This window comes from Megalops cyprinoides, chromosome 1, assembly GCF_013368585.1.
Source record: "Megalops cyprinoides isolate fMegCyp1 chromosome 1, fMegCyp1.pri, whole genome shotgun sequence".
Lineage (NCBI taxonomy): Eukaryota > Metazoa > Chordata > Actinopteri > Elopiformes > Megalopidae > Megalops > Megalops cyprinoides.
In genome coordinates this window covers 13,874,862-13,890,460 of record NC_050583.1, presented here as the reverse complement: position 1 = coordinate 13,890,460, position 15,599 = coordinate 13,874,862, and the positions used below count along the sequence as shown (strand labels likewise).

At 45.5% G+C, this 15,599-nt stretch overlaps 1 protein-coding gene across 1 annotated transcript in view; it reads left to right on the top strand.

Annotated features, from left to right (window-relative positions):
* Positions 1-9,845, top strand: part of shisa8b (shisa family member 8b) — a 29,913-nt gene extending 20,068 nt beyond the window's left edge. The window contains exons 3-4 of the mRNA XM_036548955.1: positions 4,394-4,519; positions 9,172-9,845. Coding sequence (XP_036404848.1) covers positions 4,394-4,519; positions 9,172-9,620 — 575 coding nt within the window. The 3' untranslated portion in view covers positions 9,621-9,845. The remainder of the gene's footprint in view (positions 1-4,393; positions 4,520-9,171) is intronic.
* Positions 9,846-15,599: the final 5,754 nt, after the last annotated feature.

The following is a 15,599-nucleotide window of genomic DNA, read 5'->3' as shown; positions in this document are numbered from 1 at the left end:
ACACATACACACACACAGCCTCCACAGAGGGAGCAGGTGGCCTCCAGTCCTGCAGGGAAACAGACTGTGTATACTGTACTCTGAACCTGTGGTCCTCATGATTCGCACCAACACTTCAAATCAAAACGAGAAACTACCAATCTGGACAGAAATGGAGGATTTTCACTGGAGTGAAACACATGTTAAAAGGCCCCATACGTGCTAATAGGCATGATCAAAAAGAGTTTTAAGCTGATAGGAGTGGATATATCCCTCTGCACTTTCATTTGAGATACACTGTCAGGTCCAATCAGCAATTGCTTGCTTATCAGGCCTGCATGTTTTAATATCTACATTCATATGCAGTAAGCACTCGTGGGTCCTGTTTATAACCCCCATGTGTTTAATGCTTGTTTTATTTTCAGCTATTCAGGTACAATGCTTGGCTTCATTACAATAACAGCATTAAGTAATCAGAGATTTTGAATCCTTAATTGCCTGACAACAAGTGCAGTGACCCCACTTTAAACCAATAGTGTTCAATGTTTGTATTATGCTTTAACTTAATTCTTTAACTTAGCAGACAGTCTCATTCAGTGCATAATATTACACATTCTTGTGCTAAGAGATCAACTTCAGCAGTATTTCAGTTTATATAAAACATAAGACCACATGCGTTTAACACAGAGGGCTTCCCTCACATTACTTGGCGGTGTCACAGATATACATGCAGGGGTTACAGCGGCTGGTTGTATGTGACTGTGACATAATTGCTCTAGCTGCTAGCAGGCAGGCTCTGTGCACTGAAGCTTCCCCCAACAGAGAAAGGGCAAAACTCAAGATCGGCTATTACTGCATATTACTGTCGCCTTTTATTCCACTTCAAACCGGATCATAACAGAGCTTCCGCGCACAGACAGGTAGCACAGCACTGGGCCAAATGGAACAGACAGAGCTTGTATAACCACACTGCACTAGATACAACAGGACAGGCTATACACTCCAGCTTACACGCAGCCTTTAAATGAACGCAGCCTTGGCAAGTTACATAACACATCTTAAGATACCCCTGCCCCCTAATTCCTCCTCCTAAATGGCTCTTGGCTTTGGGTCTTGAAAGGTCTGCTCAGTTGTGTTTAATAGAGAAATTAAAACTTGCAGTGCTAACCTCTCCCGCTCCTTTGTAAGATCACGGGTGATTAACTTGCAGTGTAATTGGTTCCGGTTGCACAGCCCTTGAGAAAGAGGAACACTTTGCCGTTGCCATAGACCTCTCCATTAGTCTCTGTTACACTCTGTCATTGTTAAGTGTGGGGTCCAGTTGCAGGCATAGGGCTAGATAGTAACAGAATAAAGCGAATGGAAGGGGTTCATGATAAATCATTTCCCCCGATTAACACTGCAGGTCTGCTTTGAACTACTCCGCAGACCAAAAAGGGGCAACGCGCTGGAAAGCTGACAGGTGGAGTTCAGACTCAGCATCTGAGTTAATCTGTATTGAATAAGCCACAGTATGAAATGAGTAGCTAAGGTTTGGATACCATGAAACCCCAGGCGCTGATGCTGAAATGTTGTTCAGCCATGCATCTCAGAGTGTGAAGACAAGCTGGGTCAAAACAATATTTGTTTCATGACAGTCATGGATAAGATGTCAGTGTAGCATAGTGGTAAAGAACAGGACTTGTAACTGAAATGTTGCCGGTTCAATTCCCCACTGGAGTGTTGCTGTTGTACCCTTGGGCCAGGTACTTAACCCGCAATTGTCTCAGTGAATATCCAGCTGGATAAATTGATAACATTGTAGAAAGTCTAACCGATCTAAGTCACTCTAGATGAGAACATCTGCTAAATACCAATAATGTGAATGTGATGTAATAAAATAGAAAAATGCATCCCCAGAAACCTAAAGCTCAGGTTTGTGTTTTAATGTTTTGTTTTGATTGTAACAGCCTGCAAAGAAGCGCTTGACAATTCACCAGCAGCCTTTGTCAAGAGTGTCTTTCCCGCTTTGTCTACTGCAGAGCTGTAACGGGATTTGGCATCCATTGGGCTTGCTGTTGTTACTGAGTTGATTAATGATCTAATTCTAAATATAGTGATCCTTCAAACAAAGTCATTTAAATATATTTTCAATGAACGCATTGTTTTTTCAAGATAATGAAATGCTCATTAGCATGATGTTATTACTGACAACATGCATTCCAGTATCCAGGTCTGTGTGCAGATGTTTATTTCTTCATTAAAATATAAATAGCACATTATAATAAATCTACATTTACTGGGAGCGCATCTATAAAAGTCTTGTTAAAAAAATAAAACACACCAATTTGGCATTTGTACGTACTGGTCGTTGAATTGGTCATATGAAAGATTACATTAGAACGCTCCAAATGCGTGCAGTGTCTCGAGCAAGCACGCTTCACAGATGTTTGATGGATGTTGGAATTACGTTCTCATGATGTTTTTGATCACCTGAAGTCCCCCCCCCCCCCCCAAAAAAAAGAAAGAAAAATGTGACGATCAGGATAGGTCAGATGCAGAGTCTTGTTCAGATCTCTCAAGAGCTGTCTCTCAGAATGCTGCCTCTGGTAAATGAGTCATGGCTAATTAACATCGGAACAACAAAAGGAAAAAAAAAAAACACTAATTGCATCAGCAAATGTTCTGCCCCCTCCCTCCTGCCACCCACAGTAACAGCCAGCACTCATAATGCAAAGTGCTGTAAAATAGGGCGATCAGGCTGGGTCAGTGTTAAGTGGTCTGCTTGGACGCCCATTGATCAGAGAGCAGGAGGGCTTTGACCGTGCCGTGATTGACGCCTCGCACTGCTGTCTGATTCCTCATGTGCTCAGTGCTAACCTTCACTTCTCACTACTCCCCACCCTCTTCTGTCTGGGCTGGACAAAAACACAAAATGTGATCAATTCCACATTTTTTCATGGTGCAGGTAAAAACGCAATTGTGTCCACATATTCTCAAAACACCTGCTGAACAAACAAGTTAAGATCATCTAACAAGCTATGTGCAGATGAACTGGCCTCCAAAACAGCTTTGGATTCAGATATAATATGCAATATCTGAGATTTGAGTACTTTTGAGATTTGAGATTTTTGTACTGCGTGCTTTACTGACGTGCACACACATTTCTGGGGAGGCGAAGGAGACATCACGCATGCATGCTAATGAGATATGTGCGCGTATGTTGATGTATGTTTGTGCGTGCGCGTGCGTTCCCTTTCATCTAAAGTGTGTCACCATGTGTCGATGCATGTGCGATGCCACGGGAGGGCGAGTTCGCCGGGATGCGGTGGCCTAATTCGGCGCGGCGGAGCTTCAAACGGCCCGGTGCTGCACGTGCCCCGTCACGAGCTCTGATTGACGTGCCTGTGAGACACATCCACCCTGCCTCCCAATGCTAATACCCCAAAGACACTGAGAGGGGGAGAGAGAGAGAGAGAGAGAGAGAAACAGAGGGAGGGTGGGAGGGGAAGAATGAGATGTGAGGGTGTAGTGAGAGAGAGAGAGAGGAGGGTTAGTGGCAAGAGAAGGATTGGGTGAGGTGGGGGGGTAGACAGAGGGCGCAGCCAAAAGGAGAAATTAGGGTGAAGGAGTGTGGGGCGGGAGAGGAGAGGCACAGGAGGACAGGGGGATCAAGGAGAAAAGAGTCACTGAGGTGAGGAACAACAGAACGTGGGGAGAAGCGAAAAAGGCAGCTGTTACCTGCAGCCTGTTCCACTGCGCAGCTCGAAAAAAATCCACCTCACCTGTTAAACAGCACATGCTCCCAGCTAATCTCTCACTCTCCCTGTATCTTTCTCTCTTCCCCCCCCCCCTCTCTCTCTCTCTCTCTCTCTCTCTCTCTCTCTCTCTCTCTCTCTCCCTGTAAAAGCCTCTTCCCCTCAAAAACCTTCCTTCCCGTGCAGTTTGGTGAAATAAGCTGATTAGCTCTGAAAAATGCTCACATGCAATTACACTCCAGATTTCACACTAGCTGTGGACACTGGAGTGCTCTGCAGAGGCTGGCTCTCCTGCTCTCTGAAACAGGATGAATTTGCATATAAACACACACACACACACATGCACACGCAAACACACATACACGGTGACCTGCATGCGTGTTGAAGGGTACACACAGACGTATATAGGCAGGGGCAAATGCACATCAGCACACTCACACACAAACACACTCTCTCTCTCTCATATACTCGCACACACAAGCATACAGTATATGAACACACACACAGGTAGTGACACATAACAGATATTAATTCCACCATACACTGAACCTTATTCAGGGTCACCATGAACAATCATTTGCACTGGCACACTGCAGTGGTCTTTGCAAGTTTGCAGTGTGTATATGAGCCTTTCCTTCTCTCACCGTCTCTCCACCTTCTCCTTTCCCCCACTCCAGAGCAGTACCACCTCAACAACTCCTCCATGTCCCCGTTCGGCTCGGCGACGGCGCTGTCCCACCAGCACAGCAACCTCAACGTGTCCGGCCTGGGCTTCAACAAGTACACCTCGCTCAAGGCTGTGGGTAAGAGCGCACGCCTGTCACACGCGCGCACATGCACACGCGTGTCCTGCGGGGCACGCGCGGGGGACCGGGGAGCGCCCGTCACAGTGACACACTTTCAGCCCCCGCTTTGATCGACAGAATAATTGACCGCGTCCCCTCCGGCGTGACAGGAGACCGTCTGCATGCATGTGTGGAGCGTTCGAGGGATAGGACTGCAAGGTGACCCCACAGACTTGTGACTCAAGCTACAGTCTGAGCCACCGGCTACGCAGAGAGACGCATGCATGCGCACGATCATATACGGGCATGCATACATTTACAGACATGCGTGCAGACACTGATACAGGACGTGCTCTCAGGCGCGGCTTACATTTACAAGGACGAAGTGATTCTCATTGCAACTGATGTGCTGAGCTGCGAGGAGGATACTTGGTGAATGAGATGGTTTGGCCCTTTGGCACAGTGTAGGGAATGCTCTTACTAGAGAGTATACAGCGCATTGCCAAAGGTCACCCGCTTTTGCCCTGGTTGTACGTGCACATACATGCAGACAAACACATGCACACATACACACAGTCACACCAACACGCATACACTCATAACCACGCACACACGTACATATGCCAACACTCTGGAGGAGAGCACTGGTGTTAGCCCCTCTTTGTAACTGCGGTTTGAGTCTTTCCGCACGTTGAAAGCGATGCTTAGACTTGAAAGTGGAGGCATACAAGCACAACATAGATATTAATCGGAAATGATTTTACAGTCTGAATGTTTGAATCCACCGAGGGAAATGAAAACTTTAGTCAATTTGTCTGAAATTAGTTTCCATCTTTGTTCATTTGCATTCTCCAAAAAAGGGCTTCCACAGATTCCATCTGGCGTGAATGAATATTCACACAAACACACCTGCAGACAGGAGCACGAGTTCAAAAGAAGAGCATAAAATAACACACACTCATGCACATGTAAGCACACACACGCGCGCACACACACACACAAACACGCACGCACACACACACACACACACACACACACACACACACACACACACACTCTGCTCTCTCTTTGACCACCTGCAAGGCCAATAAACAACACCATAGTTCACCTCTCGCTGTGTGGACAAAGTCACCAAAAGGACAGAGTGAGACAGAGAAGGAGGGTGAGATCAATGGTGAGGGAAACCGGGACACCGGGCCAAGTTCTGCCAGGTGCAGCAGCAGGTCCTGGATCGGGACGGACTTAATTTCATCTTAATTAAACTCTAACGACCCATGGACTTCCGTAAGGGCTTTGGGGGGTGGGGGGATGGATAGAGAGGGTGAGAAATGGAAAGGGAAGGAGATGTCCCTCCTACGGCCAGTGCCCCTGCTGACACACATATGCTTTCTCTCTCGTTTTCGCACGCATGCCCTCTCTGCCAATACGCATACAGTAAATACACACTACTGTAGGCTGCAGGACCTCACAGAGACTCAAACCCACCTTTAACAATTTTAAAACATTAGGTCCTCAGCTCTCCAATCTCTCTGTCAATGTAGTAAATCTCATTCTTTAGCTACAATAACATTGTAAATATTTTGAGTCATACGTGCACATACAGATACTACATATGTAACCATACACGTGACTGTCCGCAATTCTCACAGCAACTTTCACTGTTAATCTCCTCTTCAGCACCCTATGTTCATTAACTGCACAGGAGCTGGGGAAGTGCATGCACACATGCACACACGCACGCACACACACACACACACAAACAAGCACGCACACACACACAGACAAACAAGCACACACACACACACGCATGCACACACGCACGCACGCACGCACACACACACACACACAAACAAGCACGCACACATGCACACACACACGCATGCACACATGCACACACGCACGCACACACACACACACACACACACGCAAACAAGCACGCACGCACACACGCACACACACACACACACACAAACAAGCACACACAAACAAACACGCACGCACACATGCACACACACACACAAACAAGCACACACACATGCACACACACACACACACACACACACAAACAAGCACACACACGCATGCACACACGCACGCACACACACACACACAAACAAGCACGCACACACACACACACACACAAACAAGCACACATACACACACACACACACACACACACAAACAAGCACACACACACACACACACAAACAAGCACGCACACACGCATGCACACAATTATGAGATTTTTTTTTAAATGAAAAGGGAGGGAAAAGCATCACTGACACAATGCTGGGCTGAACAAGGTTGTTAGTGTCTGAGGGCACTTTGGGCTGCCGGCCCTGACCTCACGGTGCAGCACTCACAGCCCCCTCGCTAATCCGACACGACACTTCAACCCCGATCTATTTTTACCCCCACTCGAAAACCTCAGCCCGTTTGCTGGTTACCCCTTTTTTTTTTTAAACTCATAGTTGACTGGAAGGGATTCTCTCTCTGCCGAGGCACCCTTCAGTCACGCTCGGCGCCCCGGTTCCTCCGCCCCTCTCGTGCTTTTGGGTTCAGGTTTCCGCTTACCTGACACAGAGGCAGGAGCAGAGGAGGGCTCTGTCACTACGACTGAGAGTGAAGTGAGGAAAGCGGCGAAAGAGCCCCACGGCAAAAAGGCCCTCAGATATTACACACACACTCATTTGAATATTTCCTCCTTAGGTGTGAACCCCCCCCATCCCTGCAAGTGCATGGACTCACACACACACACACACGCACACACACACACACACACACACACACACACACACACACACACACACGCACACACACACACACACACACACACACACACACACACACACACACATACGTGCACACACACACACACACGCACACACACACACACACACATACGTGTGCACACACACACACACACACACACACACACACACACACACACACATACGTGCACACGTGTGAACACGCACACATGCCTACGTTCACTTCAATAAGGGGTGTGAGAATAGTAGCAGTTTAATGTTCTGTATTACTGTGTTACTTAATGTAACTTCATTCTTTTTTCCATATGAAAAAAATGGGATAACAAAGAGACTAATTTATAAAGATGGAAGCTTAAATGAAGAACACAATAATAAAAAACTTGGAAAGCCAGAGCAGTAAGAAATAAATCATCACAGCATTTGAAAGGAAAAAAAAAGAAATAGGTCACCTCCTTTTTCATTTTGTTGAGGTCAGCACCCTTTGTCTTGGTCCCCCAGGTTTAGAAAAATCAGTGTCTTTGACCCCACAGCAAGAGGGTACCTGGGGAAACTACCTTCCAATCAGACAGAATACAACACAGAGCCAAGAAGAAAGCCAAGGCTGGTGTATGACAATCAAACCTCACAAATGGGGAAAATGTTGAGTTATACAGTAGTTTAAAAAAGTTTACCATGCTGATGTGACCTCATTAGAGGAGACTAAACCCAGCATGAAAATAACCTAATTTTGGTCAATCCACTTATTGCTGTTAAGTCTTGAAAATTGTCATAAAAAATGTATCCATGCTGGATGCATCAAAAGTGTGTAATAAAGCTTGCGAGCGAGGATAAAGCCAGGGTTTGTTTCAGCTTTTGGCCATTGGTGCATGTTTCCCCCTAACACTGCCAAAATAAACCAGACTTGCTTTCCTGCTGTTCTGATAATCCACGCCATTCACAATGCTTGCACACTCTTTGTGCTATTGAGAAGGCTTGAATAAACAAGTTTTTGTCTTATCTACTGACAGATACAAAATACAAATACATATTTCCATTTTGCTGATAACAAAAGCAAGTGAAAAAATCAAAAAAGGATTAGACATATTATGAATCAAATATGGTTATTCTCTACTCGTTAAGGTTAAGTACGAAAAGAAAATCTGTCAAAATATTCATTGGCTTTAGTGTAGCTGCTTTTCAAATCATTAAAAAGGAATCATGGTATAAAAAAACACCTTTTCAAGAAAAAAAGGAAAAAGGAGCATGGAGAGAAGCAAAAAAGGAGAAGAGGGAACTCAAGAAACCAAGCATTTTTAGATATTTATAGTTTTCATCTCTGTTACACGAAATACCATTATTCAGAGACAACCTAGGCTTATATTTAAATCTGGGTGTAAAGAATATAGGACCAACATTGGTATACATGGCAGCAGTTCCAGGGGAATTTAGGTTAATCAGAGTTTCACCTACTTCACTTGTCATAGGAACTGGGTCCTTAATTTCGTTCTCTGTGCCTTTGTTTGGTGCGGAAGTGTGGCATAAGTGGTAAGGAGCAGGACTCCTAACTGAAAGGTTGCTGGTTTGATTCCCTGCTAGAGCACTGCTGTTGTACCCTTGGGCAAGGTACTTAACCTACAACTGCCTCAGTACATATCCAGCTGTATAAATGGATAGCATTGTAAAAATTGTAACTAATGTAAGTCACTCTGGATAAGAGTGTCTGCTAAATGCCAATAATGTAATGTAATGTAATGTTCGTAATACAGCTCTCTTGCTAGCATAGAGGATGAGCCACAGTCAGGCCACCCTTCACTGCTCGGAAGGAGGCTCCACTGCCTCACAATGCTGCACAGCCCCAGTAATGTAATGTAAGGTAATGTTATTCTGTTTTCTCCCATTCTCTCTTCCTGACCCTTGTAGCCGATACTGCTGCCAGAGGGTACTATAAGAGCTACCCAATGATGGACTTCTCCCATTACCAGAGCCCGCCCCCGACCTTCCAGCCAATAGCATTGCACGTCAAGGAGAAGCCCTACCTTCCAACGCTGGACATCAATTCCCCGCTAAGCATCTCCATTCCCCCTGCCCAACTGACCAGGCCCAAGATCACCAAGACCATAACACACCCTCTGCTCACCAACTCGGCCTTCAAAGCCTGGGACCCCAGCAGAGTCCACGTCCAGCGTCAGACCTCACATCCCGGGCATTCCTCAAGCCGCCGTCAGGCCTACTCCACCAGGAGGCAGTACAGCATAGAGACACTCCCAGAGCTGGTCTCTCAGCCCCTGGGGTACGGACCCAGTCCTCAACAGCACCACCTGAAACACAAGGGCTTTCCCACCAACAGCAAGACAGAGGTGACCGTGTGAGATGACCCTCTGCGGACTGTGAGCATGCTGGGAAAGATCTGTGTGAGTGTTCTTCAGGAAACAGCATGGGGAAGACAGAGGAGTGTCATTGTGATTTTTTTATGTTGTAGTTGATCTTTTCTGCTTCACCTGTTCCATCAGTCGAATTCTCTGGGCTCCCCCCTTTGGCGTACGCTGCCTCAGTTGTCCCCTTCCCCTCGTGGCCCCGTTATTCCTGTCTTCCCCCATCTCTCCTCCTCCCTGTCTTCAACCCCCCCCCAACGTGGCTAGGGTGGCATGTTTTCAAGCTGGTAGGGTGGCAGCATGGGGAAAGGACCCCGAGGCTACATCAGACATGCAGGGACAATGCCATTGTCCTGTCGGCTCCAATCAGCCTCCATCCAGGCCGGAGTGAGACATCACTCTGGCAATCGTTACGAAAAAAAAAAACAGAGAAGGAAAAAAAAAATGTTTACGTTCCATTCCTGGAAGCGGGAGCCACGAGACCTCCCGGATTCAGGCCAGAAGGACGTGTGGCCCGGGTGGAGGTGCGCATATGCGCCTCGGCGGAGCCCGCGGGGCATCGGCGGAAGGGAATCGGACCTGTCATCCCCGGCCCTGGAGCTGCGGGGAGATCTCTCTCGGCGGCTCCCGTGATGCGCAGACAACGAAGTGCCGGCTGCACAGGTGTTGACAAGGTCACCGCGTCTCCTCGGATCAGGCCACGTCTGCAGCGTGCTGTGAGAATCCGTGCACTCCTCCCCCGCTCATCTCGTTCATCCAACCTGTGGTTTGTGTCTTGTATAAAAAAAAGCTGATTCTCATTGATGGAGCTTATTGTATGGAAGTGCATAGGTACGACCTTGAAGGTTTGACTTCCTGTGGCTGATTCCTCTGTCTGAGATTCATGTAAGCGCTGTGACAGCAGGGGGCCAGTAGGACCCTATGCTGGAGATCACTGCGGGGAGTGTACTGAATAGGTTTCTAACGTTCTACAGCAATTTTTCGGAAGTTACTCTGTGTTTTGGCTATAGGTCCGTTACAGTAATCTGAGCCGTAATCAGGTTATGGGTCGAGGAATGACTGACGTACTGTTGATATTTGATCGAATACATTGAACGATCGCATGCTGAAATAATTCCTCGCTTACTTCAGTTTACAGTTAATGCGCTGTGGATGCATTTCATGTTAATATTATAGTGATATTGATGCAGAGACTCAGTGCTTTGTGGTCAGTTCAGGTGCATATATGAGGACCTCCTTTTGTGGGGGGGGAGAATTAACGTAGACCCAAGGGGAAGGCCAGATCTACAGCAAACAGGTAGAGGATGGATGTGGGTTATAGCCAGACTGGACAAAAGTCAAGGCCGGATTTCACGCTGAGTTCATGGCACCCTCAGCCATCCAGGGGTTCCCCGCTGTGTGCTCCCATGGTAACCGGACAGTTCGCCTCGGGTGTTTCCAGGCACACGCTGGAGCGGTCACAGTCTGGGTTTTCTTTCTGACAGTGTTTTACAGCAGTCCACGGCTGACATTTCACTCGCTCTGCTAACACTGCAATGTGCCGCAGTAAACCTTTCAGAGGGGAAGGGGTGGGGTTGGGGGGGTTGGGGGGGGGTGCGGAAGCAGGGCTTGAGCTGGAGGGCTTTTTGCAGGCTCTTCGTCTGAGTCACGCTGCCTTTCTACCCCCCCGTCTCCCCAGACAGTATGACTGATCGCAGGGGCCTTCCGCACTGTCTTCCAAGCTGCTCACAGCCACACAACTCATTGCCTCTGAATGGGCGCGAGGGAACAGAGGCTGGGGGGGGGGGGGGTGTGGGTGTGGGAGGGTCGACTCAATTTAATTAATGATGGTCAGTAACCAGCTTGGCAGGCAATGGTCTGATACAGTCATATGCATGCATGACTTGGTTTTTTTACTCCCTAAATTTAGGGTGCACTGTTTCTGAACTGTTATGGCTATGCAATACTGTCATGACCACGATTATGGTTACAAACCAGAAGCTGCCAAACTGAAGATTCACTCGGGATTGCCTGTGCAACCAAAAAAGATCCTGCAGCTCTCTATTGGTAAAATTTATGAGGTCCTTATGAGGGCCTCATGCTGGTTCAAGTTGGTATATTGCCTGTGGATTCACAGAGCTGATGCACATTGTATTATATTCCAAATCATTGGAATATAATGAAAAAACTAATTAAAAGAAATTTTTTGGCTGTAGTGTGTAATCTATGGTGTGTATCATACTCTGTGTATTGTTGTGTGTGGGGAGGTGCTTTTGATTTTCTGTCTGCATGCTGCATTACATTGATTGTGGATTTAACATCTCATGTCCCACGAGGCCAGGCTGATCCCCTATAGCCTCTCATAGCCCGCCTATCAGCCACAAGCTGTGTTTCGGGAACCCAGGGTCAGAGAATTTCTGATAGAACATCAATCACATGTATTTGCACACAGAGAGGTTCACTGAAAGCAAAGCGGTGTTGACTTAAATGGGGCTGTGACTGAAGAATAGCAACACCACAACAAACAGACATACCACCTTGGAAAGGGCAAACAGGACTTGTAGTTCCACATAGTTACCACTAGATGGCATAAACTGGGGGCTGCTATCTGGCCCTTCAATCAAGCCTCTTTTGGATGCTTTTTACCGCGTATGTCTATGGCATATTAGAATCTTATATTGGTAGACTATTGTGATCTATAATCAAAGCAATAAGGATGTGTCAGTCCAATAAGACAATGTTTTTATACTTCACTATTTCTCTGCGTGCAAACCACAGGGCCAACCACATGATGACTGAAGTATAAAATGAGAGATAGGTAAATAGTACTAAACAGAAGCTGTGGCCATCAAATCTGTCACATGGGTTATCACGTTTTTTTCCAGGACATCCTTGCTAAGTTCACATGAGGTTAAGGCATTCTAAATCTTGACACATAGATTCACATAGTAAGCCTGGACAGAAAAATGCATGCTATTGCGGTGATGATTTGACATGAGAGGCAGCTTATCACTCAACACAAAATTTAATATCAGTTCTCAAACGGAACAATCTCTTTGGAGTCAGGAGTTACGCCGCTGAAATCTGGAATCTTTGTGACACCCCTCAAAATCATTTGTGGCAGGGGGCCAAGGTGGCATAACGGGATCAGGAAGTTACTGTGCGGGACACCCCTCCCCCCAACCAGCACACCTGCTGTCATATGGAACCTATCAGATGGCTTCATGGTGACACCCGCTACATCCTGTGACCTCTGAATGAGGTCATAATAGGCACTTAGCCTATTGAGTCCATAATGCTCATGACTATATAATGATAGCCTCTCGTCTGATATCTCCCTTTAGCATTAATGGGCTGTCACTACTTGGTGTAAACACAGTACTGAGGAGGTCTGGAGTCCAAAAGTGGCTGAATTATTCAAATGTAATGAAGTTTTTTTTCTTTTTGTACATAAATCATTCCTTAATCTCAAGTGCAGAAAAGCAAAAATGTAAAATGGGAAATGTATTTTCTGTTTTTTTCCCTGTCACTGTATTCTCTCCCCAGCACACAGATTTTAAATGTTTGTAACACTGACAGATGTGTGAAGTGCTATTGAACTTTTTTTGCTGTGAGTCCTTTGGTTCTGTCCAACCCAGAAATGTACTGTTGGAACTGGCATTTGCCCTTTTTTAAAATCCTAACATACATGTGGGGCACATACATTTATGTACCAATGCATTGTATTTAAGTGTTTAGGCAACACATGAATTACAGATCAGAACAATATTTTTTGGATTTCTGTACAGTAGTAACTAAAAGAAGAAATCTGCAAATCATGTGTTCATATGCTTTTAATCTGTTAGGTATATTTAATTGATATACTCATGTGCCATTGTTTGAAATAATGCTATGTATTTGGGTTGTATAAGGGCTGTATTTAAAAAAAATAGCTAATGTTTCATTAAATGTTTTTGAAAATTGTGAAGAAATAGTCAGAAAGGAAAAGGAAAAATTTATTATTTACTGTTGGGGTCACCCAGATTGTACTATAATGCCCATTGAATTTGCTGAAATTTCATTTGAGATGTGGCTTAGAACATTGTTTGGTAACTTGAAAAGCAAATTTAGTTTGCTTGATAGATATACCTATTTGTGACAAACCACAAAATAATGACAGCTAAACAATAGCTAAAATGCTAGCTAAATGTTCTTTGAAAGCCTGACCTTAAATGAATTTGTATTGTTTTAAACTGCTGATTCAAAGCACTTAGATCCTCCATACAAACACAGCACGTTTAGGAACAGAGGAGTGAAGCAGAAAGAGATCAGAGCAGATACAAATAGAACAGCTCAAAGGAGGTTTCATCACGTACTGTACAATACGGTTTAATTTGCACACATTTCAGTACTGTCGGTTTCACCGTAGAAACTCATTGTAACCCACAGGCATTTGTAGGTTTTTCTTTTTTTGGTGAACTTTATTTTATTCAGGGATTCTGAGTTTAACAGGAGCTTTGAACTCTGAGGTCGGGGGAATGACTCATGTTGTAATTCTGTTTACATGTGCATTTGACCGTGCTGTTCTTTGACATGAAATATTTCTATGTATAAAAATGTGTTCTGTACATAAATGAATAGGTTTACACACACAGACAGACAGACAGACACACACACACAAGCATATACATGTGATGGGGTTTTATAAGGAGGGGACCTAGTCATGGAAGGCCACCCTGAGTGGCGTATGGCAGGGCCTGACCAACATAGCGCCCTATCAGTGTGGAGCAGATCGGTTTGTTTCTTGGCTGCAGCAGATGTTACTGACATTTATTAAGGCTGCAGAGATCATGTGGGGTTGTATGCACCTGCCATTTACACTTGCCGGTGCATATAAACACCTGAAAAAGTACAGCAATGCAGGTGCAGACGATCTGACTGTGAGTGACCTGTAGGGTTGTGGCAGTGTGTTAAAACTCCCCTGTCAAGTATTTAAGCTGTGTTTTCCTTCTTTTGGAAAGCAGGCATATCATAGGCCATTGCTGCCCTGTTCAGTCCCAGCACTTCTGTATAATTCATTTAAGGCTCATTCTAAAACAGTCACCGTCTTCTAAGTTGACATCAGGACCCTGACCTCGACCAATGGCCACCACAGCCCAGAAGGTCAGAAAAGCGGTGATCCTAGTTCCCGCCTCGTTTTCCTGTACAGAACAGTCCGTTCGCTGCCACTGTTAGTCATCCACTCCAACTGCAACCCTTCGAGAGTCATCCCACTTTAGTACATAACACTAGACATGATCGGTCATGTGTGCAATGGTAGACAGAGTAATCTGTCTTATCCTGCGTTAGGCAGCATGTAGCCCTGTCCCTCAGGAGCATAAAGGCGGTTGCCTAGGAGCAGTGGTTAGAGCTGTGTGGGTCTAGATGTTGGGTTGAACAGTACCGTCACGCCCTCACATAAGTTACCTGTATTCATTCTGTTCATAACCGACATCACATGCAGCGAGGATGGAAATAGTTTATGAACACAGCATGCTCGCAGCGCTGTTCCAAACGGCAGCCATTTTTCCTGTCACAAAAGCTGGTTGAGTTTTCGAATCATCAATCAATTCAAACCAGTCCACGTGTCAAGCATCGGACATCCCCCCCTTAGAATTTCTCAAGCTTCCTTTTAAGCAGGTGTGATTCAGCAAAGAAACCTGACAGAAAAACTCACAAAAAGCATGACTTAGAAAACTGCACTGCACTGTATTCTGACCATAGAGTTTTGGAATAGGAAAAGATTTCATTGAACCAGGATTTTTTTTAGTTGTTTCAAAAGCTTTTACAGCTGAGCTGTTAGCTGTGTTTAAGAAAGACACATGCAATAAGTTTTTATGGTGTTGCACTACAAAAATGATGTGCAGTATGATATAAGCACTATATAATGAGCAAATAATATATTGAATTGCCAAACATCAAATGCCAAACATTTGTGAATTTGTAAAGGTAAAAATAATTGATGACGACAATGACAAT